The following is a 19,225-nucleotide window of genomic DNA, read 5'->3' as shown; positions in this document are numbered from 1 at the left end:
GGGTAACATCACGTGGTCTACAATGAGACAATGAACAGACAAACAAAGCACAACCTCACCCTCCCGTCCCGGGCCAGAGTATTCCACATGGCTGGCACCACGCGGATATTCCTGGGGACGGGGCTGGATGAGTCGGTTGTACCTGTCAGGCTACAAAAGGCGGGGGTGAATAAGTTCGCGGATTGACGGATGTTACCCTTAAAAAGGGCCCGGATTGCGGATATTTTGCGATACAATGAGCGGATTTGAGGATTTCGAAAGTAGAGCAGATCGCGGATAAGCTAAGAATTTTGGCCCGGATTTCAGACTCTTCATTCGTTCATGTCAGGAAATTTGGATTGTGGGTACTTTACGAAGTTCGGATTACTTTGGTCGGTCTTCGTCGCGGTATGTTGGGGGAAATTCACGCAAAAACAAGCAATGAAACGAAACTCCTTAAAACTTGTTATCATAAAAAACAGCAACTACCGTCCGTTGCAGTGAAACTATACCACACAAAGTTTTTGATTCGTGATTTAAAACCAGCCTTAAACTGATGAAAACGTTGGCAGTGAGAAACTTTTTTTCTACGAGCCATAATGTTTGTTTATCTTCTGCGGATTTTTAAGTCTGTTTGTCATTGTCATTCGTTTGTTTAGATTACGTACTCAAATCTTATTGTAATCTTGCTAACGGTCACTTCTGAAGATGTATGTTGTGACATACGAAACGTTAAGTTCTTAAAATCAAAGTTTTTTTCCCACATGCGTTGTCTTGTCATGTTTGTCGCCGCAGTGTGTTTTTTATTTTTGTTGAAGTTTAAATGGCCTAAGAATAGGAATGTAAACATCACACTTCTGGTTACTGGCCATTACAACTCGATCATGGCTCGGAAATTATAAACAAAAATATATTGACACGTAGCAATATTTGCAATGATTTTTATTCCATGCGACTTAACTTGCTTCAATCGCCCTTTAGTGAAACTTCAACAAGACGGGCAATGAAAATTCAAAATATTTCTATCCGTATTTCGGAATCTACTCTAAATAAAGGCTTCTTTAAGGAATATTTGGTAAAATGTCAAAACTGAGATTGACAGAGAGTTAAACGTGGCCAAGGAGGGGTGAATCAACAGACTAAACATGTTCTTAATGCCTGCGTCATTCTACAGGTACGAATAATTTTTTTTTCGTCTCTTTGTAATTTCAGAATAAGGAAAACTTCAGTTAAACGAGACGCCTAATACTTGCCGAGGTAACATTTAACATTAAACGGAAGGTAAGAACTCGGCGAATTGTTGCAAGAAATTAAATTTCATACACCTCATCAGTCAGTGACCAGGAGTTGAAAAAAAAATTCGCAAACAAATATGTTGACTCTTCACATCTCTTCAGGCGTGTTGATCGCGCGCGACGTTTGACACACACGACAGGACCTGTTACTTCATAGACTAAACATGTCTGTGTTATACAGGCTGGTTGAAAAATCCACCGAAAAACGGCTTGTGGCCTGGCGGGTTGGAAGCGGGCGAAGTCCTTTTAACTTTTCAACAATAAAAACTACATATTGGAAAATAATCATTGGAAGGGCAACAAATTGAAAGAAAAAACATCGGAAAGGGTTTTTACTGAGAAATGCTAGACTTCTCAGTCATTGAGGCATCCAGTAATTGTGAAATAATATCAATATTTTATGTAGTAGATTTCATCATCGAATGTGGTACATGTAAGATTCGTTTTCAATACTTGCCTACCTATACCATAACCTAACCATGTTTTCTATTTCAATCTTGATCTCCAGACCCCGTTTTAAATGATCGCAATCACTTTTAACATGCCAAAGTTTTCCTCGTTCATTTTTTCTTTCAGTATAAAGGACTAACTCTAAGGTTGCTTGCTGAAATGACATCATTTTTTACTTGAATGTGTCATCTAAATTGACATCTATTTGACAGCTGATTTGATAACCGTGAACAATGTGCGCTGGTTGTTCGAGCCTATTCTATTTATAAGCAGCCTTTTAGTTTATTCTTAGCAGTCTTCTCTAGCTTCCAAGCCTGGAACAATGTTCGGAGGAAAAGCTTTGGCTTTCTCTGCTGTCGCAGTTTTGGTTACTATGTCTTTCTTCGCGAGAAACGTCTCCGGAGCAGGTAGGGTATGGGTTCATTCAGCGAATAAGAAAAATTTAAAACTTCCGGGTGAGGAGTAACTGTCTAAGTGCGATAGCCGGAGGGGATGAAAATTCAGTACTAAGATAAAAATAGAAAACGTTTCTCGTTACCGCGCAAGTTCTCAACTAAATATATGATTGTCAGTGCTAAAAACTGTACGTTTGAAAGAGTCCTTAAGTCCGCCTCGAACTAGCCCCGGGGGAATACTTTTTTTACGGGACTGTGTTACGGATTTGAGTCAAATTTAGTCATAGAAAATGACCAACAAATCCGGTGAAATATAAAAATAACCTCTCAAAACAGTGAAGGAGCATTTCAACAACACAGCAAATACAAAAGAATGTACGGATGGCAAAAAGCGACGAAGATTGAAATGGATTGTGATGTGGGTTTTCGAATGTTGTTAGGCTCACCAGTTTTCAAAGTTAGTCTCGCTGCTTGAAACTTTAAATCAAAACGCCTTGGAGACACATTTGGTTGCAATGAAGCTATATAGTCAGGGACCGCGCAGCAAGTATTTGAGTGGGGGCTTAAACGTAAAACCCTAATGGTGGGCCAACTAGGGAGGTCCGGGGGCATGCTCCCCCGGACAAATGTGAATTTCAATTTGTCTTATATGTCTTATTTGGCAAAACTTAATAACATAAACCTAACTCAGCCGTGACACAGTCCTAAGAAGGCTACGCCCAAAGAGATACCTTCAAGGCTGGAAGTCAAAAAAGATAAACAATTTCATGAGTTGAAGCATAGAAAAGGGTGGTAGCTAAAACTCTTCTCATTTACCGTTTACATGTAAAGACAATGAATTTATTAAATTTTTCTTTCAGTAACTAAGGAAAAACCCAAGAACCAGGGCGATTCTGGACTTGACATCCTCCAAAAAGAAAACTCCATAGACAAGAAATCGACTTCGTCAAGCTCCTTCAGCAAACGCCTATTCAATGATCGAAACATAAACGGCAGAGACAACGCCCTCCACAAAATGACAAAATCCACCAAGTTCATCGCAGGGATAGCTTCAGGAAATCTACCCATAAATCAGTATGGTATGTACACGATGCAGAATCTTGCCTTCCTTTCCAACGCGGTCAAAGCATTTAAACATGCCGCTGAAATCATGCAGTACAAGGGGGAAACTGAATATGCTCAATCGTACCGCGCTGAGGCTCGTCTCTACGATTACAAACACTACAAGACGACGTTAAGGGACTGGCGACTAAAGGATACAGAAAGCGTGGTATTGGGCCCCGCTTTCCACGAGTATGTGGCCTTTCTGACCTATGTGGCCGAACAGCACCCCAAGTACCTTGCCGTAGCCATGTTGCCACACAACATGCTTTCGCGGTGGGTTGCTGATGACCTGTATCGTTCAGCCCGGACGAAAGACAATCTTTATTTTGGCTGGATTGAGCACAACAAGAGCAAGGAATCAGGCTACCAAAGCTCACTGGAGAAGTTTGTTGATAAGAAATTCAGCACACAAGACGAATATATTAAGGCAGCTGGCATTTTCTGCCGAGGGATGTGGTACGAGTTTAATTTTTTCCGAGAGGTTGGCCGTGAAAGTGGCAGAAGCATGCCTGATTTTTGCAAAATTATGGAATAATTTTATCGAGACGGAATAATTATAAAACTGATCATATGCCTAACACCACCAATGTGATTTGAAAATTAGACTAAATGAGCTGTTGTAGTGTGCTGCGTCCCTTACGGTGACGCATATCTTACAATTGTAACTGATGAACTAACACGAGGACAGAATGTACTTTCTTGATCATTGAATAAAGTTCAGTTTAAAAAGAGCAATGAAAGGAATCGCTTGATTCAGGACTACTCTACAGCTATCTTTATACATGTATACATCCAAACTTCCTGACATGAAGGAATGAAGAGTCTGAAATCCGGGCCAAAATTCTTAGCTTATCCGCGATCTGCTCTACTTTCGAAATCCGCAAATCTGCTCATTGTATCGCAAAATACCGGGCCCTTTTTAAGGGTAAAATCCGTCAATCCACGAACTTATTCACCCGCCCTTCTTTTGTAGCCTGACAGGTACAACCGACTCATCCAACCCCGTCCCCAGGAATATCCGCGTGGTACCCGCCATGTGGAATACTCTGGCCCGGGCATTTTTTTTTACGCCCACTTCAAGATGGCCGCCACTTACGGTCGTCGACTGGTAACTAGTACCGGTTAGCCTGCTATGCACTCCGGTTAGCCTACTATACACTCCGTTAGCCTACTAATAACTTCGGTTAGCCTACTATGCACGTTTTTAGCCTACTATTCACTTCGGTTAGCCTACTATGCACTTTGGTTAGCCTGTTTACGGTTAGCTATCGATATTTGTAAGGGAAACATGATATATAGTTAAAATTCACGAATTCTGGGAGCCAGCTCCCGGTGGCGTAGCACACTCGCTCTTCAGGCAGACGACCTGAGTTCGATTCCACACCGGGGCACATTCTATCGAACATTTTCCTTTTTCCTCTTTCATAAATTTCGAAAAAAAAAAAATAACTGTCTAAAGTGGGCGTAAAAAAAATTACCTGGCCCGGGACGGGAGGGCGAGGTTGTGCCTTGCAGGCTAATAGACTTCTTTTGCTTTGTTTGTCTGTTTGTTGTCTCATTACATACTACACTATGTTACACTTGAGAATTATTTCTTTCAAATTCAAACAATTTCACGTGGAAATGAATAATTTCCGGAAAGACAAAGGAACAATGCTCTACAGAGCATCACATGATCTGCGATGGGCAATTTACATACGTAGCTCTCACCTCTTCAGAGGCTCCTTCAGTGGAGGGGGGGGTGGGGGGGGGGGGGGGGGAAGGCAACAAAAAGGCTCCGCACGCTTACTTTAACCTCTCCGTCTTTCGATTCGAATAAGTCATAGCATTACTTGATGTCCTCCTTTGAAGAAATACAATTTCTAGACCGAAGATTTCAGAAGATTGCCCGAGTGTTTTGTTAATTTAGCACGTTATTGTTCCTTTGATGAAGTCGTTTTATATTTATGATTAGGGGCATGTTAAATAATAAAAAAAATAAAGTGATTTCAAAGTACAAAATTTTCGAAAAATCGCGAAATTTAAGTGTCGCGAAATATGCGCACCTCAAAATCGCGAAATTAACGTGTCGCGAAAATTTCATGTATAAGGTAGTATAATTCATAAGGCTTACTTTTGCCAGACTGGTCACCGTTATCACTGATTGTTGTTTTGATGTCCGGAAGACTTCAAAGAAGTAATCAAAATGCAAATAACTATTGTGTTTTGTGCACTGTCAAGACCAAATCATGCGCACTAAACAATGAACTTTGTCAAGCTATTCACTACGCCCTTAGTAACCATTCGATAGCTACTGCGCAGTCTCAGTTGCCGGGCACCGCTACTTTTAGAGTCGTGTAAGTTTAGATGACAACTCATTCAAGTAAAAAATGATGTCATATCAGTAAGCAACCTTAGAGTTAGTCCTTTATACTGAAAGAAAAAAAAAAACGAGGAAAGCTTTGGCATGTTAAAAGTGATTGCGATCATTTAAAATGGGGTCTGGAGATCAATATTGAAATAGAAAACATGGTTAGGTTATGGTATAGGTAGGCAAGTATTGAAAACGAATCTTACATGTACCACATTCGATGTTGAAATCTACTACATAAAATATTGATATTATTTCACAATTACTGTATGACTCAATAACTGAGAAGAGATCTTGATGGAAGTCTAGCATTTCCTAGTAAAAACCCTTTCCGATGTTTTTTCTTTCAATTTGTTGCCCTTGCAATGATTATTTTCCAATATGTAGTTTTTATTGTTGAAAAGTTAAAAGGACTTCTCCCGCTTCCAACCCGCCAGGCCACAAGCCGTTTTCCGGTGGATTTTTCAACCAGACTGTAAAACAAAGACATGTTTAGTCTATGAAGTAACAGGTCCTGTCGTGTGTGTCAAACGTCGCGCGCGATCAACACGCCTGAAGACATGTGAAGAGTCAACATATTTGTTTGCGAATTTTTTTACATCTTTTGGTCACTGAGGTGTATGAAATTTACTGAATTTCTCGTTTAACTGAAGTTTTTGCTTATGAAAACCTTGTTCTGAAATTACAAAGAGATGAAAAAAACATTATTCGTACCTGTAGATGACGCAGGCATTAAGAACACGTTTACCCTGTTGATTCACCCCTCATTGGCCACGTTTAACTCCCTGTCAATCTCGTTTTACCAAATATTCCTAAAGAAGCCTTTATTTAGAGTAGATTCCGAAATACGGATAGAAATATTTTGAATTTTAATTGCCCGTCTTGTTGAAGTTGAAGGGCGATTAATGCAAGGTAAGTCGCATGGAATAAAAATCATTGCAAACCTTGCTACGTGTCAATATATTTTTGTTTATAATTTCCGAGCCATGATCGAGTTGTAATTGCCAGAAGCCAGAAGTGTGATGTTTACATTCCTATTCTTAGGCCATTTTAACTTCAACAAAAATAAAAAACACACTGCGGTGACAAACACTCAAGACAACGCATGTCGAAAAAACTTTGATTTTAAGAACTTAACGTTTCGTCACAACATACATCTTCAGAAGTGACCGTTAGCAAGATTATACAATAAGATTTAAATGTGAAATAAAAGACTGGTACCTAATCTAAACAAATATGACAATGATGTTAATTAATAACAAACAGACTTAAAACTCCGCAGAAGATAAACAAACATTATGGCTCATAGAGAAAAAGTTTCTCACTGCGAACGTTTCTATTTAAGGCTGGTTTTAAATCACGAATCAACAATGTCTCTTTTATTTTTCAATGTATGTTTGATCTTCCTGTTGCTAGAATGTCAAAATGATCCCATTTGATGTTGTGCGGCGTTGATGTGATGTGATCTGCAATGGCTGATGCGTGATGCCGCTGATGCGTGATGTTTGTTTTACTATAATGGGGAGGCAAGATTGTTTGACAAGAACGTCTCCGGCCGTATGGCCTCCAACACAAACCCATTTTTGCGCTCGTCACGCGTTTCTCCTATTACACGAACGGGGAGGAACGCCAGCGTAGGCTAGTCTCCGTACTAAGCCACTGACTCTCTGCACGCGTTATATGCCTATAGGTGTACTTAGCCGCTCGTCACCTGGCACTAGTATACCCGCAAAGAAGCACGGGATCGATGGAAAGAACGACATGGCGGCGTTGTAGCTCAGAATTCTCGAACGACATTCTGCGCCGAAAAAACTTGTGGACACTCTGTAAATACAACGAGTTCGCAAGATTTTTAAAGAAATTACCTCAGTCAAATATCTTTTTCGTATGATGTCTTCAAACGCACAAAAATGGCAGCGCAAAAGACCTGCAGACTCCGGAGACATAGACCCAGATGAGGACAGCCATGAAGCTCCTGACAGACCAGAAGATTTTAAAATTAAGACACTAGATGAGATTCTACAAGAGAAACGGAGGCGAATAGAAAAGGACGATGAGCCTGGAGAGGAACGGAACGGATCATCGGAAGGGAATTCACGAGGTGTAAGCCCTGTGACTTCAGCAAGGCGTGAGTCGAGAACTTCCTCAAAACAAGGGTCTCCTGCTCAGGGCAGCGAAATCATTTACCAACTTAGCCCAGAACCACTGAGTTTGTCTCCACGTGAGTATATTTTAAAAATATACATCTTCAAGTTCGTGTCCAACGGTATTCTTTGAATTATCAAGGATGAAAGTGTTACTGTAGAAATCGTACAATGTCCATGTAGAAATCCCATGTTTCTTGATCACTGGAACCAGACCTGTTCAGAAAGCTAGCATTTGTAAGGCTATGATATCGAAAAAAACCGCTGGGTTCAAGGGCATTTTATGACTGCATTTTGAATCACTACGTGTATGATAACAGACTGAGTTATTTCTTAGTTTGCCACTTTTCATTCGTGGTATTAAGATTTAGAGGTAAAACCGTGATATCATGGAGCAGTACAACAAACTGTGATAGTTGTACAGTGTATGTGTACATTTATTATTCCACTATTGCGCCATTTTACCATATAAGGGCAAAAGAACGCACAAAATATGCCACGTTATTACACAGTAGAACGGCAAAAATACGGGCGGACAAACTTACGGAATACTGGCCCAAACAAAGTGGAAAAATTAGTGGAATAATAAATCCCTTATTCGATGGTTTAACATATAATACAAGCGGACATTTTGCTCATTGCTCATTTTGCTCATTTTGCTCATTGCTGCGCAACTTGCAAAATATCCGCGCATACATGTATTATATGTTAAACATCGAATAACATGTATTTATACCATCCCATAGAAAATACAGCCGATCAGAATACAGAAAAGCCATTGTATATTTGACGGTATTCAACTCAACCTTCCCATTGTGCCCTCATTCTCAATGAAATTTAGTAAGCATATTTTTTATGGCATGGTATAAAATAGCTAACACTTTTTTTTTCATATGCATACTGGCCTAAAGGCTGGTGTGTATACCAAGAAAATACAAGTGACTCATGGGATATTCCATAGTATACCACTTGAAAGCTTGCATAACTAGCATATAGATGTTCAAGATCACTCTTCGGATCAAAGGGCATAATTTAACCATTTGTTAACTGTAGTTCTATAGAAACATCTGTATGTAAGTAAATGTTTAATAAACTTACGCCTGTGTTGCACATGGAGGTTGGGTGCCAAGGAACCTGGGGGCTGGAGCTGCCGACCCCAAATTCGAAGTAAGCCAGAACGCCTCGAGCACTAAACTCAGTGAAGCTATGTGACTCAGTGAAACTACTAGCACGTGCACCGGTGCACGCATAAGAACGCGGCAGGTAACCGCTAACCACGAGAATGCCGGAAGTTGCCCGCAGCGCTTGACCAGAAGTAAACGCCATGCATAGGAAATTGCCAGCCCGCCAATGTACGCTAATAAACGCCAAGCCACGCCAACGCCACGCTAATGCCAAGCTAACAACAGACAACTACAAAACAGCCACAATTAGCTCCTAGTCGTTAACTACCGTAAGTTAAATAATGTAATTTAACCTCATTTAATCGAATTGTTTTTTACAGCATCATCAACCAGTGGAACACCAAAGAAGGTGAAACCTCAGTTATCTCATGATGACGGACCTGTTGGGATTAGAGTGAAGAAAGGAAGAAAAACTACAGAGGAAGAGGAAGGCGAGATTGTCAGTGATCCATCAGATTCTGAGAGCAGACGAGGCGAAAAACGAGCAAGGAGGTATTCATCAATCAGCAACCCTGATGCTGAGGAGAATCCCAAATCTATAGAGTCTAAAGAAAAAGGTATGGATATGAAACTATTGAAATCATTTTAGAAAATGCAATTGTTATAACAATGTATGAGGCCATCCTACATTTGTATAGAAAACAATTATGTTGAGCTGATGTACACTGTACATGTATGTAGGGCTGGATGAGTAGATGTGAGCCAAAATGAAAAATTCTGCTGGGCCTCATGCATACCCCCGACAACAATAATAATTATTCATGTAGCACACACCATTTATTACATTCTTCAAGACATTTTCACAACTTTACATCAAAATTGAGCTTAATCAAGGCAGTATGATAAAATATAGACCTCTTTCATAAATGGCGGGTCTAATTGTTATTCTTTTATGTGCATGTAAATAAGCCTTCGTAGCCTCGTCAACATGTATAAAAATAAAAGAATTTTTAGTCAAAAACGAGGCTAGGAAGGCTTATTTGCATGTGCACAAAAGAATAATTATTATGCTCGCCATTTATGAAAGAGGTCTATTGATTGATTGTGTTATTTTTAAGTGTTTTTAAACCAGTTTGATTTTTTTTTTTCATTGTCTGATATTCATTGTCATAAATCTGAAACAAAGGGAAATAAGAATCAAACTGGTTTGAAAAAAAATTTAAGCCAAAGATAAAATTAAACCACAAAGCCAGCTGGACTGGGAAAATAGACTTTCCTTGAGTAGGTATTGTCTTGATATACTACCAAACTCTCAAAGCCATGTAAAAGTAAATGTTTAGGATTCAGTACTGAGAAATAAACCTTTGATCTTGGGACTTAACTGGTTAATATTTTTGTTAATCCAGGTGCCGTAGCAGCAAAGAAATCAGAAGAATCAAGTGAAGAAGAGGACTCAAATGAAGATGAGAGTGAAGATGACACTGAGACAGCAACAGCTACCAAGAGGATTCGAAAAGATGGAAAGGATACAGCAGCTGTTAAACAGGAAGGCAGTGAATCTGAATCTGGGAGTGAAAGCGAGGAAAGTAGTAGTGAAGATGACGACGACGACGATGATGACGGTAGAGAGAGAGGTGCGCAAAAGGAAAGTAAAACTACAGCGAAACAGCCAAAAGAAACAGAGGTTAAAGTGAGTGGATCTAAAGAACTGCTTACGAAGAATAATAAGGATGACGAGGAGGAGGAAGAGGAGGAGGAAAGCTCCAGCGAAGAAGAAAGCAGCGAGGAGGATAGTGAGGAAGAGGAAAGTGAAAGTGACAGCTCAGAAGAAAGTGAACAAAAAGAAGACAAAAAAGGGGTGTCACAAAAAACTGAACCTGCTGTTGAAAGTACCAAAGTGGAGGAGTTTGAATCTGAGGATCTTCATAAAGAATTGCAACAATTGAAACGTCATAGATCAGCTGAGGAGAAACATAAACAGAAAATGAAGACAGAGCGACATCACCATCATGAACGAGTTCATAGAAGAAGGGATGAGAGCTCATCAGAAATCAGGAGCGATAAAGATCGTAAGACTACCGAGAAGGAGAAATCTCACTCAAAATATCAAGATCTAGTTGAGAGGAGGCACCCTGAGGGCAAAAGCAAGAGTCGATCATATGATAAGGGTAGATCTGGGGATGTACACATGGTAGATAGTAAACAAAAGGAAGGACGCGAGAAACATAAATCATATGCCAAGGAGAGTAGTACTGGTAATACAAAAACAGAGAGACCAGGTACGAGAGAGAAACATTCTGAAATGGAAATTGATAGAGAAAAGAAGAGCTCAAGAAAAGATTTAGAAAAGCGTACACCATCTACAGTTGAATCCACAAAACTTGACAGTAAAGGGAAAGACCGTAAGGGGAGTAGAAGAAAAAGTTCTGAGAAAGCTGCAATTGACAGCAGAGGTGGTGGAGAAGATACAATGCCAAGTAAATCAAAGAAAGATGAGGGGAAATCGCTGGTCCTTACTGCACGCGAGAGAAGGCAGTTCACCACTGAGGTTGTTGACATAGAAAGTGAGGGCAGTAGTGATGAAGATGATAAGAAAGCAGCACATCATTCCGATTCTGAAATGAAACTTTATGATGTTGAACAAGAGGAAGACGAGAAAGCAGTGAAAGCTAAACTTCCTGTGTACTATCCGGCTGTCCGTGGCTGTAGGAATGTTGAAGAGTTTCAGTGGTTGAATAGAATTGAAGAGGGGACTTATGGGGTCGTCTACAGAGCTAAAGACAGGAGAACAGGTGTGTGTGTGTGTGTACTCAACCTTTCAAAAATGTCTTGTTTTTTGGCAACAAATATAATGCGTGGCAGATCTACAATGTAAAGGTAATTTCCGTCTGATACAGACCGTGCAACCCCGATATAACGATATAGCAAGGGAGCAGTGAAATTATATCGTTATATCAAGGTATCGTTATATCCAGACTCCCGATATAACGATGGCCGAAACATGATCTTATTGGGTATCAAACATGGCATGTTGTCTCATGAAACATTGAAGTTTAGCAGACCGTAACGACAACTTTCACGCTCAAAATGCTCACCATAAACACTGAGAACAGGCGAAACTTTGCACCAGAAGTGATTCAAGTGAACCTGCAAATGCATATTAACACAGATTAGGATCAATTTGTCGAAGGAAGTCTTGATATCCAATCTTTCCACCATTTCGACTGTTTCGAAACCGGAATGTGTTGAAGTTTTGGCGTGAAAGTTGCCGTTATGGTCTGCTAAACTTCAAACGTTTGATGACCAATCATGCCACGTTTGATACCGAATTAGATCATGTTTCGGCGGCACATGTTCACGCTTAGATGCAAGCGATGGTAAAAGTAAATTTCAGGTTAAAATGGTTTCAAACTAAAATTGTATGAAGTTGGATTTTTATTTTACTTTGCTTAAGGATTATGGTAATAAATGCTAGCCTGCGCCGCCGACGAAACTAAATCCTGATTTATTTTTATTCATCAAATAATTAAAGAATTGAAACTGTCAATTATTTTTTTGTGCAGGTGACATAGTAGCATTAAAGAAGTTAAAAATGGAGAGGGAGAAGGAAGGATTTCCAATCACGTCTTTACGGGAGATCAACACCCTTCTAAAGGCACAGCATCCCAACATTGTAACAGTTAGGGTAGGTATACTGTGGTACATGTACATGTCCTGTACATAGAAACTGTGTGAACAGTGTATGTCACAACACTTTATGCATGTGTGTGTCTGTGTATATATGTTCATGTGCATATAATAAATACATGTAAATAATATTAAAAATAAATTTGTCAGTGATACAAGCAAAACAGCTGAGTCAGCAAATACTTGAAAGTACCTGGATGTTCGTTGTCATAGCTAACATGGAGTTTAAATTTAAGGCTTAAAGTGTGTGATTTACTTCTGCAGGAAATAGTTGTTGGCAGCAACATGGATAAGATCTACATTGTCATGGACTATGTTGAACATGATCTCAAAGTTCTGATGGAGCACATGACACAAGGATTCAGAATTGGTGAGTTAGCACACAGTGAATGCTTTAGGAGAGAGGGGAATAGTACCATTAATTGTACGATCATTAGATGTGGTTAGCCATTGCAAGGAACCATTTCCAAAAGTTTTAGACAGACACAAATTTCCATCCAAAGTTTTTTTCAATCGCAGTTCAAAACCATTTTACCGGTAGTCTTTTGCAGTGAATTGGTAATGTTCTGTACAATAAAGTACAGTGGAACCCCGATATAACGATATGCCAAGGGAGCAGTAAAATTATATCGTTATATCGAGGAATCGTTATTAATATCGAAACTCTCGATATAACGATATGGCCGTAAAACAACTGTAAATATCGTTATATCGGGGTAAACCTAGTCAGAGATACAGAGGATGAAGTTGATAAAGAGTCTTAGAACACAGTATCATTTTTGTATATAATCGTACCAAGCTGTTGACCGAAACGTAGTGTCATTATGTTATATACAATATTTTGCTTAAATTGTGACTGAGTACTGATAATATTGTTATATCGGCGAAGATTTTACGTTCGATCCGCTTAATTCTCATCATTATATCGGGAATATCGTTATATCGAAGATCGTTATATTGAGGTTCTGTCCCATACATTTGACTGTAACTTTTGCCGGGACATAGAATATTCATCGTTATATCGAGAATATCGTTATATCAAGGATCGTTATATTGGGGTTCCACTGTACATGTATCTCTTCAAACGTGTGTTTACTTTTTGTAACTTATTATATGAGATTCAAGGTCTTTCTTTACTGATCATCCTCATCCTCCTTATACCATAATAATGTGTGAATTGAAATGATAGAAGTTAAACTCATCATCAATAGATGAGCTTGGGGAAGGTAACTTTGATAATTTATGGGGCAGTCATGCAAGATTCTATCGGATGTAAAGTTTGTGTGCCGGGAAAGTAGTACATGTTACATGTTACGTCTCACATCTGTTTTACAGGTGAAATTAAAACACTGATGATTCAACTTCTAAGAGCAGTGGCTCATCTTCATGACAACTGGATCTTACACAGGGATCTGAAGGCGTCAAACCTACTCCTTAGCAACAATGGGATACTTAAGGTTGGTTCACATGGAAAAATTTCACACTGGATTGTGAAGAATAAAATGAAGTAACTTATAAAATTAATGAGGAATTAACTAGTGGAAGATCTGCAAAAGTAGTAGGACAAGGCATGTACATCTAGAACATATGATGTGCGTGGCAGTGCATTATACGCAACACGTCTAGTTCCTCTGGACTCTCGAAATTGAAAGGTTTTTATCAACTGCTCCTCCACAGCAAATGCTGTGCAGTACAAAATAAAACTTGCAATCATTAATTAATTCTTTAATATTAATATTATATTAAATAATGATTATCTTGGTCATAGGTTGGTGATTTTGGGCTTGCAAGAGAGTATGGTTCTCCACTTAAGAACTACACCCCTATTGTTGTGACGTTATGGTACAGAGCCCCTGAGCTGTTGCTAGGCACCAAGGTATGTTTGTGTGTTGTTTGGCGACTGGATAATACTGTATTATACTTTCTCAAACTCATTAATAAGTCAACAAGTTAAAACAAAGAACCGTGACAGCGGTTTGGATACTTGATCTTAATTAGCATAGATTTTTATGATTTTTTATTTCTCCATTTACTCCTTTGTTTTTGTTTTGATTGAGAAGATACATGTATATCAAACACTCAAGACAGTGTTTCATTGGTTATCCACACACCTTTTTTATCAAAAATACTCTGTTGTATGTCGTTTTTTCAACTTTCTTCTTGGTGTTTGGATATCCCGATGAAACACTGCCTCTCATGTTTGATATATTATGTGGAGACTGTTTAAAAGGTCCATTCAGTCCTGGCAGTCATCAGGAATTTTTTGGCTTCAAGTGTAAAGACTCCCTTAATATGCATGTATTGAATCAATAAAAACCTCATTTATCAAGCTGTACAATATTATGTAATTGTTTTAGGAGTACTCCACCCCTATTGATCTGTGGTCAGTCGGATGCATATTTGCTGAGCTGTTGACCATGAAGCCCCTGTTTCCTGGCAAGTCAGAAATAGACCAGATCAACAGAATATTCAAAGTAAGGCTCTTTACACTGAAATACTGTATACCGTATATGATGATGATGATGATTATATTTCTGCTGCGCAAATCATACATATTACCGGTAATATCACCAGACAAATGCGTGTCACAAAGTCAATTAGTAAAGGATTACAAATTTACACTTAACTGTACTTCATAGTGTAATAATTAGTAATGATTTAATATAATTATACTGTATAATAATTGATGCACAGTTACTCTATACAGCTGTACCTATGCCCCTTCTCTCTTGTCACACCAGTGGAAAGTTTCCCCTCCGCTTCTTTACTCCATTTGTCAAGCCCCAGACAGAGGGACAAATTATAAAAGCATTACTTTGTTTTGTTGTTTCAGGACCTTGGTACACCAAGTGACAAGATTTGGCCGGGACCTCCTTCCTATTCTGAACTACCGGCAGTTAAAAAGGTAAGACTGTCTGACCCATTAGTCAGTGTGCAAGTTTTTTTAATGTCAAGTGAACTGACTTAAGGATGCTGTGTTATTGAGGAGCAAGTACTTTAGACACACCCACTGTTCCTTCATTTCCCTGTATAATAATAAATGTTTATAGTTGTCATGGACATGGTCCTAGATCCACTGCTATTAAAAGTTGGAGCACCCTAAATTGTTGTTACAAATAAAATTGAAGGGTTTATGCTGACATGTACTACACCTGTAGTAGCTAGTGAAAATAGTTGAAGAACAATAAGGCATATAGCATGGACAACTACAGCACAAGTAGCATTCATAAGACTAAAGAAAGATGTACAGTTCTTCTGAACTCTTACATGTAGCTTGACCTCTTTTCTTTCAGATGACGTTTACTGACTATCCCTTCAACAACTTGAGGAACAAGTTTGGTGCTCATTTAACAGACAAAGGCTTTGATTTGTTAAACAGGTGAGTCTTGGACCAAATCAAGATCGTTATTATGTAATACAGTATGCAATTATTTTAGTTTATGATAAAACAAGGGTTGTCAGAAGAAGCAGGAAGGGAGCTGATTTTCCTTGCACCAATTTTAACTTTAAACTTTAACATATCTTTATCTTTTCTTTCTGCAGGTTCCTGACTTATGATCCCAGCAGAAGAATAACTGCAGATGATGCTCTGCAACATGACTATTTTGCTGTAAGTGTACTTGAAAAGCATAATCCAAAATATATTTTAAAAGAAGACCTATATTATCACATATGGTGGATTACGTGTGAGGCCCAGAATAAAAAAAATAGTAGGCTGGATTTACGCCTGTCGTTTGGGAAAAAAGGGGCCTGCCCTCCTTCCCTGAACAGGAGCAAAGACCAGGCTCAAGAGAGTGGCACAACTTGAGCCTTAAAAAATAGTACCTCAAGCCAGTGACACACTGGGCAATTTTATTCGCTGATTGCGGCAAATTTAATTGCTAGCGATCAGTGAATAAAATCGCCGATATCTGACATGCCACGATTCATGCAAGGCACTTAACTCTTGCTATGGGGTCCAACAGCACCTAAGTGAATGTCTTGCATGATTAGCCATGGGAACAATAGGATGAAGGGCACGAACAATACCCCTATCCCTTTAGAAAGACTATAAGCATTATTGTTTTAGAAGACCTTTGAAATTGGAGTTTCACATGAGGTACTGTTGTTCTGTGTTGTACTGTTGCGGTGCCTTGTTTGACAATAAAAGTAACTTGTCATGTGATGGACAAGCGTCCTATCCGGGGGAGTAGCAATACTGTCAGTCACTTCATGAATGCTACAGAAAGGTGTAACCCACTGCACCTTCTAACCTTGGGCTTGGCTTGTTGCCAAAATGTGGGGGACCAGGACACCCTTGACCAGATATGTCCAGGATTGAACGCTAATGAGATGCGCGTTCCTCATAACAGGCATCACAAAGTGTCCTCATTAATAAAAATTCACCAAAACACACCAAATTCTGTCAAATATGAAGCAATATGTAAATGTCAAATAACACAGTCAAACATGAAGTACCAATTAAACAATACTTGCGTACAATCCTGGACATAAGTGCCCTTGACTGGATCTACATGCTAATTTGTTTACCATATCGTACCCCTGTTAGGAGTCGCCTCAGCCTGTGGAGCCCTCCATGTTTCCCACATGGCCTGCCAAGAGCGAGATGGCAAAGAGACCAAAGAAAAAAGATGTGGAGCACAGTCCCCAAGCCCCAGAGGGTGGGGCTATGTTTGCTAAGCTGGTAAGTAGAATGAGAAGGGAGGGGTTTGTAAAATCCGGATCAGTTATAAATAATTATTATTATGACAGATTAAATGTTTCTGTTTGGAGAGAGTGTTTCCATCTCGGACAAAAACAAAGTTTGGAAACAGACTTTTCTAGTGATTTTGTATAAATTATACATATTTCACTTAACATAGCTTTAAAGGAATACCACTACTGCTGTCTAGAAATGCTCTGTGGCAAAGACTGTCCAGGGGTTTCATTAAGGGCCAGGCACAGGGTAAATTGACTGGCTGTGAACACAACTTTGTCCAGCTGTTTTCAACATCTGAACTGACTTCAGTGTACCAAAGAGGATTGGGCCTTGCTAATATTTTGCCTGGGTGACAACCCTGATATCTACCTGCTTGAAACCACTCCCCCAGACCGACTGTAAGAGGAGAGAGTTCATCATCATCAGATGTCATCATCATCACCATCATTTGTTAGCCACTTCAAAATTAATATTAATACAAATCTAACAGTAAGGTAGGGTAAGGAGACCTCCAAGAAACCACCAGGCCAATAGCGGAGGCCATCTAGCGACCAATCTTTCACCCATTGTGATTATTATTTTTTTTGCAGGCAGATGAGGGTGACAGTGGAAATGGAAGTCAAGGTTTCCGCATGCCAACCTCCCAGAAGGGGTCAGCAGCTGTTGTAGGATTTACCCTTAAATTTTAGTCACTGCAAAAATGTTTCTGTGTATGAAGAAAAAAGACAATCTGTGTACATTCAAATGTAAATAGCATCCTTTGTTAAAGAAAAAATAAACAATATTATTGCTGTATTTCTAGTTTCTTTGCAGTTGTTTATCCTTTCTGAAATATAATGTAGTGAAATGCAGAATTGTGTCACCAAATTGCTGAAGCAAAATACCATATTCCAGACATTCCATTAGATGAAGAGCAATGCAAATATTAAAGGTAAGGGGAAAGTAAAGGTGTTGGGGTGAAGGAGGCACATCTTGGTCAGTAAGGTGTCTTAAGCCCAGCCAAATGAGGATGAGAGATGACGAGAGTTTAAACTCGCTCTTGTTTGGTCTGAAACTCTTGTGCAATCTCATCGACTCTGGTGCACTCTTATCGACTCTCATGCGCTCTCATCGACTTTGAACATGCAAAAATTTTTCATGAGAGTGGATAAGAGTTTTCTCTTGTGGCTCAAGTTGATGATAGTCAATGAGAGTTGACAAAAACTCTCATGAGAGTCAACTCTCATAAACTCTTATCCTCGTTTGGCCCAGGCTTTAACCAAAAACCCAACATAATGACTGCAACCAGGGCTTGAACCCAGGCAGCTTGATTCAAAATCCAGTGCACTTAGCTTTTGGTGAACACACCTCCCTCCCATAACCGTGGCAGGCTCAAAAAATAAATTTAATTAAATTAAAATGAAAATACATAAACAGAGAAACCAAAATAATTAAAGAAACCAAAAACCCACAAAAAAGCCTTTTGTCTAAACGTTATCCAATTTTGGACATTTTATTAATAGAGTTAATAGGGTTGTAGGGGGATATTTAATATAAATGAATTTTTTAAAAACATTGCTTTTTCCAAGATCAAGACTTAAAGTGAAAGAGCAGGTTTGGGAAAAACTTAGAATTTTAGTGAAAAACAAAATAAGATCGCATGCGAGACAATTTTATCAAGGTTCGCCTCAGGCGGTCGGATTTTGCGCGGGTGCAAGCATCTCAAAACGCGACATCCACGCTTATCCAGCCTCGTAAAATAATTCCCCGTGTCATCGCGCGAGTGAACAACATTAGTGACGTGTTCACTTTGTTTGAACAAAAGTACAGAATTTTATTCCGTGCGGGTCTTCACGACCCTTGGTCACATGACCACACGATCTGCGTCTCGACCAATCACAAGCCAGCACCAGCTGCACTTGAGCTTACGCTCTGCAGACGGGTCTTCCCTCCTTGCATTCTGTTGGTGAACGTGGCAGCCATACTCTGTGGAAGGTAGTAGGTAAATTGTCATTTTTA

The 19,225-nt window shown here is 39.3% G+C and overlaps 2 protein-coding genes across 2 annotated transcripts; both read left to right on the top strand.

Annotated features, from left to right (window-relative positions):
- The first annotated feature begins 1,732 nt into the window (after window positions 1-1,732).
- LOC144658530 (uncharacterized) lies at window positions 1,733-3,941 on the top strand. The gene is made up of 2 exons (XM_078518955.1): window positions 1,733-2,131; window positions 2,980-3,941. The coding sequence occupies exons 1-2, from the start codon at window positions 2,047-2,049 to the stop codon at window positions 3,756-3,758; spliced, it is 864 nt and encodes a 287-aa protein (XP_078375081.1). The 5' UTR covers window positions 1,733-2,046; the 3' UTR covers window positions 3,759-3,941.
- A 3,378-nt stretch (window positions 3,942-7,319) lies between these two features.
- LOC144657576 (uncharacterized) lies at window positions 7,320-19,201 on the top strand. Its single transcript, XM_078517924.1, has 13 exons — window positions 7,320-7,794; window positions 9,222-9,458; window positions 10,248-11,633; window positions 12,405-12,526; window positions 12,793-12,898; window positions 13,864-13,985; window positions 14,297-14,404; window positions 14,886-15,002; window positions 15,362-15,433; window positions 15,822-15,907; window positions 16,072-16,138; window positions 17,078-17,212; window positions 17,818-19,201. Exons 1-13 carry the CDS (start codon window positions 7,461-7,463, stop codon window positions 17,914-17,916), a joined length of 2,991 nt encoding a protein of 996 aa, XP_078374050.1. The 5' UTR covers window positions 7,320-7,460; the 3' UTR covers window positions 17,917-19,201.
- Window positions 19,202-19,225: the final 24 nt, after the last annotated feature.

Source organism: Oculina patagonica, chromosome 6 (assembly GCF_052425735.1).
Source record: "Oculina patagonica isolate OP01 chromosome 6, crgOcupat, whole genome shotgun sequence".
NCBI lineage: Eukaryota > Metazoa > Cnidaria > Anthozoa > Scleractinia > Oculinidae > Oculina > Oculina patagonica.
This window is presented reverse-complemented; position numbering and strand designations above follow the sequence as displayed.